This window comes from Crocuta crocuta, unplaced genomic scaffold (genome assembly GCF_008692635.1).
Source record: "Crocuta crocuta isolate KB4526 unplaced genomic scaffold, BGI_CrCroc_1.0 scaffold30, whole genome shotgun sequence".
In the NCBI taxonomy this organism is placed as follows: Eukaryota; Metazoa; Chordata; class Mammalia; order Carnivora; family Hyaenidae; genus Crocuta; species Crocuta crocuta.
In genome coordinates, this window is record NW_027528345.1 from 6,275,009 (window position 1) to 6,283,395 (window position 8,387).

The 8,387-nt window shown below is 39.1% G+C and overlaps 1 protein-coding gene across 2 annotated transcripts in view; it reads left to right on the forward strand.

Moving 5' to 3' along the window:
- ANO6 (anoctamin 6) overlaps positions 1-8,387 on the forward strand; it is a 198,616-nt gene that overhangs the window by 133,650 nt on the left and 56,579 nt on the right. For both annotated transcript variants that reach the window (XM_077753242.1, XM_077753243.1), the window contains one exon: positions 4,429-4,563. In XM_077753242.1, the coding sequence (XP_077609368.1) occupies positions 4,429-4,563 (135 nt within the window). The remainder of the gene's footprint in view (positions 1-4,428; positions 4,564-8,387) is intronic.

Sequence of the window (8,387 nt, forward strand, 5' to 3'; positions counted from 1 at the left end):
GGCTGCTGGAGAGAGATAGACCAAAAATAACCAATAAATAAAAATGATAAGTAAGCAAAATTTCGAATTGCAATGAAGAAAACAACAGTGATGAGATGGGGTGAAGAAAGTTGTTTGAGTAGAGGACATGAACGGACACCTGGAGAGTGAAAAGGAGCCAGGGTTTTGTGGGTATGTAAGAAGTCATTCTAGGGATAGGGGCAGTTTGTGCAATGGCCCAAGCCACAGGGACATCAGCAAGTCTGAGAAGATATCGCAGACCCATGCTACTTGAGAAAAGAACTTGATTGCACAAACCATGGGCTCATGCCCTGAGCTGAAATCAAGAGTCGGATGCCTAACCAACTAAGCCACACAGGTGCCCCAGATTAATTTTCTTTTATATTAAATCTGTAGCATCTGATGGCATGGTGATGGGTTTGATGGGTTCTTAAACATTCTTTATGGGGTTGTTTTTGTTTTTCCGGTAAAAAGAACAATTTCCGCACTATTTTAAGTATATTCCACTAAGAAAAATACATTTTTTTAAACTATTCTGTGTCCCTAGTCTACATGTTCCCTTCATTGCCTCTCACTAGTAACCTGTTTAGCATTCAGGTTGTTAAACCTTCATTTATGGGCCAGGGATTACCAGAAGGGAAAATGAGTTCTTTCCCAAAAAGCAAACCAAACAAGCCAGAAAAAGCAACCTGGAGGAAACAAGACTTTGCACAGACAGAAAAGAAGAGTTTCCCCCAAAACTTCCATTTCTACCCTCAGAGTGAGAAAAGAAGTTGTAATAATCAATTAAGACAAGGACAGGAGTTCTATAGGAAAGGGTCATTCCAAGGATAAAATGTAACTCTTGAAATTAAAAACGTGACAGATCGGAAAAACCCCAATCTCAGTGTTAGAAAACGAAGTTGAAGAAATTGTACAGAACATAAAGCAAATATATAAAGACACACAAGATAAAGGGAGGGGGCAAGATTAAAAGATCAGTTCAGGAGTACAATGAGCAAATAATAGCGCTAGGAACAAGAACAGAGATAATGTATGGAGGAAATCAGAGAGGTGTCTGAAGAACTGTATTAAAGAGCTGTACAGAGTGTGATGGGATCACTCGTGTCAAGCAGTGATGTTGGGAATCAGGAAGACACCAAAGGTGAGAAGCTGGGAATAGATAGCAGCAGGATGTGCTAGCAGAACCAAGAACCAATAACTAGCAAAGCCAAGAGATGATGGAAGAACCAAGAACTGATTATCACTAGAACCAGAAGAAGCCTAGAAAGGCTAAAAAGACTGATTACACTCCTTGAAAAAGGGAAGACTTCTGCAGCAAACTGTCAGATTCTCCAGATTTAGACTCTTCCTTCCCTGACCACATTTGAAAGGCAAAGGCCCCCACTTGGTAACAGAGACCCCCTCTGCTTGCATATAAAACAGTAAGTGCAGAGAGCTGACTCAAACTGGGCTGGGTCCTCATCTCAACTCTGTGCTCACTAACTGACTGCATTTGGTTCGTGAATTTTTCACCCTTATTGTATCTTCTTTGTTGTGTGACTTTGTATCATATCTTGTCCCATGTATATGGACCCAAATTAAATGCGTAGAGAAATATCATTGAATTTGGAGTCCAGAACCTGTTACAGTTGTGCAAATCCTGCTTAATAGTGAATAAAGCTCACACTGGGGAAAGATACAACTCATGTGCACGTGGCTTTATAGCACGCTCGGGACAAGAAGTAAATGGTGGTGAGTCTTCAGATAGAAGGATCCTATGGAGTGCTGAGCCCAGAGGATGAAGATAGAGCCAGCCAGGCACCACCCCATGACATCAGGTCACTACAACATGACATCTCAGGACACTGAGGACAAAGAGAAGATCCTGAGAACCTTCAGAAAGAGAAACAGGCTTTATTTGAAGGAGCAAGACTCAAATTAACACTGAACTTCTTAAAGACAACACTGCAGGTAGAAGAAAAGAGACCAGTATTTTCAAATTTCCAAGGGAAGTGATTTTTCACCTTACAATTCCATATATGCTCAAGCTATTAATTAAGTGCGATGAATTTTCACAATCTAAATGTTCAAGGTAATCCTCCATCAAGAAATAGAAAAACATGACTTCAAGAAACAAGGGCTCCCAACAAGAGAGAGGGACAGAGAGATCCCAGGTGACAGCTCTCTTGCAGGGCTAAAGAATCATTAATCCAGATTGGAGAGGATCTAATGGGATTTACTCAAGGAGACAAGCTGATAGACTACCTCTTATGTTTGAATGTGCTGAGAAAGTAACACCTTAGGTAAAAGTCTGGGGCTGAATTGTTGGAAGTACACAGTAAACTAAGCACCGAACCAGCATGGCAATTACTAGAACTATTTGACCCTTACTGAATGTATACTTATAACTTTGATTAAAAAATCAAAGCCGAGGGGCGCCTGGGTGGCTCAGTCTGAACCTGGAGCCTGCTTCAGATTCTGTGTCTCCCTCTCTCTGCCTCTCTTCAGTCTCTCTCTCTCTCTCCTAGAAATAAATAAAAAATATTAAAAAAAAAAAAAATCAAAGCCGAATTTTTAGAAATTGGTGTTAAGAATTGGGACGTTTCTGGCAGAAAGAAATAATGATCAGAGTATCACATTTAAAGTGATCCTTATTATACCCAGCCTTTCAGCAAGAACTTGGAAGCAGGTTTCTTTTTGAGATTCAAAAGTTCTTTCTGGGGGCGCCTGGGTGGCTCAGTCTGAACCTGGAGCCTGCTTCAGATTCTGTGTCTCCCTCTCTCTGCCTCTCTTCAGTCTCTCTCTCTCTCAAAAATAAACAAACATTTAAAAAAATTTTTTTAAAGTTCTTTCTGATCTTCTTATCTGCAATATAATGTGGATGCCTTTAGAAATCATGAACTCCCTGTCATGATAAATATCCAAGCAGGGACTGCCTTACTCGCTCTGTGTGAGGCAGAATATTTTTACTGCTGGGGGGTTGGACCAGTAACTCCTAAGATTCTTTCCACTTTTAAATGTGTCATTTCCAGTGTGAATGGTTGATAAGAGCATATTTCAGAAAGCCTAGCAGCCAAGATGTTGCAAACCCATTGCCAAGCTTTTCATTTTCAGATACTACCCTGAGCTTGTCATTTGCCTGCAGTCTCTGAGCCAGACAGCAAAGCCCCAGTCACATAAAAATGAAACACTTTGTTCCTGACTCCTGATTTCACATGTGTATCAGCCCTTCCTTATCCGCAGGGATGTGGCCTCCACCCAGGCTGGCTTCCACCCACAAAGCTAGTTTCACAGCTGCCCTGTGACCACCGGTTCAGCCCAGAGACATTTCTGTCTGAAGTCCCCCAGGACTCCAGGTTGTTCTCAGAGCTTAGTCCCCTCCAGGCTCAGCCCGAGGACCTCAGCCCAGCTCCATACTGAACCGGAAGTCTCATAGAGGCCCCTAAGTAAGCTGAGAGCTTGAGTAATTCTCCAGTTTCTGTGGACCAGTAATGAGCCAGCAGTGAATCAGTCTAGAAAGACATCAGCAACAGCGACAGTCACAGAAACGGCCCTCTCACTGTGCCCTCTTCACCCCTGAACACTTTGTTTATGCCTCACTCATCCTGTCTCCCTTTCAGGAACAATGTGGCCCTGCTTCATGCCCTGCGTCCTTCTCTTCCCCAGCCTCTTTCATTGATCAGTTTTTAAAACCTAGAAGAAATGGAAGTGCTAGATGTAAGGAGTCCAGGTCAGGGGATTCCTCAGTCATTATCAGTGACTTATTATCAGTCACTTGTTATTATTTGTGATTTACATCACATTTGTTACAACGAGATTCCCTAGATAAGCAAAAGCCAGTAAACTGGGAGCCAGTTGTTTGTGTGTTCTTGTTTCATGCATACTAAAAATAATCTTTTGGAGAATGTATTAAATGTGATAGTCTTTACAAATAATGGTGACATTCTCTGTTTGCTCACTGTTTAGCATTTTTTCCTTCCTTGGCCCCATTCTAATTTACTTTGCTTCACCAGGCTGACCAGTGATCAGTACTTCTATGATATGTAAAACACTTGTTTCATAGTGGAATTGGGGGTCTTTATGAAATGAATGTTGTTTTGTTTTGTTTTTAAAATTTTTTTGTTTATTTTGGGAGGGAGTGAGAGCCAGTGAGCAAGCATGGGAGGGGCAGAGAGAGAGAGAAACCCAAGCAGACTCTGTGCTGTCAGCTTAGAGCCTGATGTGGGGCTCGAGCCCATAAGCTGTGAGATCATGACCTAAGCTGAAGCCAAGAGCCAGATGCTTAACTGACTGAGCCTTTCAGGCGTCCCATGAATATGTTTTTTTAAGTATGACTTAGTAAGAAGTTTGAGCTCCAAGCCTCCTGTATTTAAAATCAGAAATTAGTATTATAATAAAGCTGCAAAGTGGTTCAGTGTGACTTCTAAAAACAATTTCTGTCTTCAGGAAATATTATGGAGAAAAGATTGGAATCTACTTTGCATGGCTGGGCTACTACACTCAGATGCTCCTCCTGGCAGCGGTAGTGGGCGTGGCTTGCTTCCTCTATGGATATATTAATCAGAATAACTGCACGTGGAGGTAAGTTCTGTTTTTTCCTGTTGCCGTGCCGAAAAGGTGATTGGACATAAAATTATTTTCAGGGTCTTAGACTGTTTTTAGTAAAAGAAAACTTACCACAGAGCACTTACTGCTTTGGATGATCTATTCCTTTTGTCCTGAGCATAATAACTAGGTGAAGTGGAATTTTTTTTTTTTAAATAATGCAGCCCAGTTTCTGACAGGAATATTACCCTTAGGAAACATTCCAATTTTTTAAGACAATACTTTGTTTGAAAAAGAGAGGCGGTCTGGAAGGAGGATCGTCCTTGAACTTCTGGCCCCCAGAGGAATGCTTCACTCAGCCCTACAGATGTGTGCCAAGAGCAGCTCTGATTTCTTCAGGGTTTCAATAGCAAAACTTGATAAAATTGGTGTTTTTGTGTTTTTTTTTAGAAGTAACTTTTTAATATATATTAGGAAAAGGATGTTTAAAAATTCAAGTAAATAGTACTTTTGGTTTTGTTTTACTTTTTGAAAATTAGCCCTTACAGTGTTATGGGGGGAAAAATAAGTGATAAACAATTAGTTTGTGCTTGATGTTAGAATTAAAATACCAGCTGCACTGTTTAAAGGGAAATGGATGCCAGAACACTGAGTGTCACTATTACTATTCTGAATTGTGTTGTTATTCCTCTGCCTTCAGTAGTCTCAACCTTTAGAAGGGATGCAGCACTGAACCAGGCATTTTCTTGTGTTCACTTGGCCTCTCTCCAGCTCTGACAGCCAGATCAAAATTTCTGGACACCAGCAATGAGCTAGCTGATGACCAAGTTTTTTTAGCCCCAAGCATGTCAGCCTGGCTCTTGAGGCAGGCAGCTTACCTGGCAGCTGTTTCGTATAGGCATAATTATCCGTTCTATTTAACAGAGAATTCTGAGCGTTTTGTACCTATTATGGCTTCTTAGCTAGAAAGCTGCAGATGGTCTTTGAAGTGCTCTTTCTCCCTTCACTGAAAATAAGAGTTCAGGGCCAAAGGCTGAATGTTGATACCTTTTGCCTAAATTAGTCTTTGGTCTCCATTGTTTTATATTCTGTTCCAACCAAAAAAGAAAAAAAAAAGGGGGGGGGATCTCAAAAACACACTTCCAAAGTGCAAGAGTAGCAGTTTTCTAAGGTTCTTGCATTGTGCTGTTCTCACTACAATTCATTTTATAAAATCACCCTGACTACCACACCACGTGTTTCCTACAATTTTACACAGATTAGTTTACAGAAATATGGGGGCAGGTCTTGGGGATATACTCCCTGTGCTCAGAATTACTGGGGCTTTAATTACTTATATTAAGTATTTTTAAAATATTTCAAGTATATGCATTTAAATATTTTCAGTTAAGTTTATTGCATGCTGAGTAGAGGAGTAGAAAATGTATTTAAGGTATAAGGAATAATGATCCTTCACCAGTTTAAGAAAAAGAGCATTACCATTACCTGTGAAGCACTTCCCTTGACTGCAGTCCCTCTCTTTGCACTTGGCAAATAAGAACTACACTAAATTTTGATTTTTATTATTCCTTTACATAGACTGTATATTCTTTATCACATATTTTTGTCTCCCTACCAAATACATTTCTGTGTGCTTTTGAAAATATGTATGTGTAAGTGGAGGATACTGTAGGTATTTCCTCTTGGATAAAGGTCTATTTAAAGCTTACACCTCCTTTAAACATAACAGCTTTATTGAGGTAGAATTCATATACCATGAAGTGCACCCTTTCTAAGTGTACAGTGGTTTTAAGTACATTCACAGAGTTGTGCAGTCATCACCACTATCTAATTGTTTACAATATTTTAATATTCTCATCACCCCAAAAGGAAATGAGTACCCACTATTAGTCACTCCCTAACCACCCTTCTCTTAGCCCTTGGCAACCAACGCTCTCTCTCTCTGTGGACTTGCTTCTTCTGAACATTTCATATAAGTGGAGCCATACACTTTTGTGACTGTCTTCTTTCACTTAGCCTAATCTTTTTAAGGTTTATTCATGTTGTAGCATCGATCAGTACTTCATTCCACTTTGTGGTCAAATATGCCATTGTACGGATACACCACATTGTTTATCCATTCATCCAGGTCAATTCAGGTTGTTTCCACTTTTTGGCTATTATTACTAATTCTGGTGTGGACATTCATGTACACGTTTCTGTATAAGAACATATTTTCAGTTCCTTTGAGACTGTATTTTTAAAAAAATGTGATTGCTAGGGTGCATGGTACCTCTATGTTTAACATTTTTAGGAGCTGCCAAAGTGTTTTTTGAGGTAACTGCACCATTGTACATCTGCGATAGCAGTGTATGAGGATTCCAATTTCTCCACATTCTCATCAACCCTTGTTTCTGCTGGGTTTTAAAAATGCATATATGGGGCGCCTGGGTGGCTCAGTCAGTTAAGCGTCCGACTTTGGCTCAGGTCATAATCTCACGGTTCGTGGGTTCGAGCCCCACGTCAGGCTCTGTGCTGACAGCACGGAGCCTGCTTGAGATTCTGTATCTCCCTCTCTCTGACCATCCCCTGCTCACGCTGCCTCTCTCTCTCTCTCTCAGAAATAAATAAAACATTAAAAAAATTTTACATAAAAATAAATAAATAAAAATGCATATGTATTAGTCATCCTGGTGGGTATGACATGGTTTGTCATTATGGATTTCTTTGTGTCTCCCTAATGCCTTCTGACGTGGAGCATCTTTTCATGTGCTTATCTGCCACTTGTATATCTTTGGAGAAACATCTCTTCCTTCTCCACTTCTCTTAGTTGTGTTGTCTTTTTATTGTCTGTTTTTAACTGTTCTTTATCCTGGATAAAAATCCCTTATCAAATACATTGCAACTATTTTCTCCCATTCTGTGGATTGCTTTTTCAGTTACTTGGTGGTGTCCTTCAAAGCACAGCTGTTTCTAATTTCAATGAGTTTAATTTGCCTAATATTTTGTTTTACTGTTCGTGTTTTTGGTATCATATCTTAGAAAGCTTATGTAAGACAAAGTCATGAAGATTTTGTCAGTGTTTATTATCTAAAAGTTTTATAGATTTAGGTCTCAGATTAATTTTTTTCTGGGTATATATCCAGGTGTCCCAGCACCAGTTTTAAAAAGAATATTCTTTTCCCTATTGGATTATCTTGGCCCCATTGTCAAAAAACCAACTGGCCATAAGTATAAGAGTTTATGGACTCTCAGTTCTCTTCCATTGATCTATATGTCTGCCCTTTTTGCAAATACATACTAGATTGATTACTGTAGCTTCGTTAATAAGTTTTCAAATTGAACACTTTTTTTTTCTTTTTCAAGATTGTTTAGGCCATTCTATATACCTTACATTCCATGCTAATTTTAGGATCAGCCTGTCCATTTTTGAAAAACAGAAGTCAGAATTGCATTAAATTATCTTTAATTTCTATTAGCAAACTATTTTGTAGTTTTCAGTTGATAAGCTTCACACTTCATTTCTCAGAATTATTCTAAATATTTTATTCTTTTTTGGTGCTATTATAAATGAAATTGTTTCCTTAATTTTGGATTGTTCATTGGTATCGTATAGAAGTAAAATTGCTTTCTGTATATTGATTCTGTGTCCTATAACCTCAGTGGGCTGGCTTATTAATTTTAATACTTCTTTGGTACATCTTTAACATTTTAATATACACTATCATGTCATCTGGAATAGAAGTAGTTTAACTTATTCCTTTCTAGTCTGGAGGCTTTTAATTTATTTTCCTTGTGTAGTTGCCATGGTTAGACTCTCCAGTACAATGTTACTTTTAAGAGGAAAGCGTTCACAGTTTTTCACCAGTAAGAATGACACT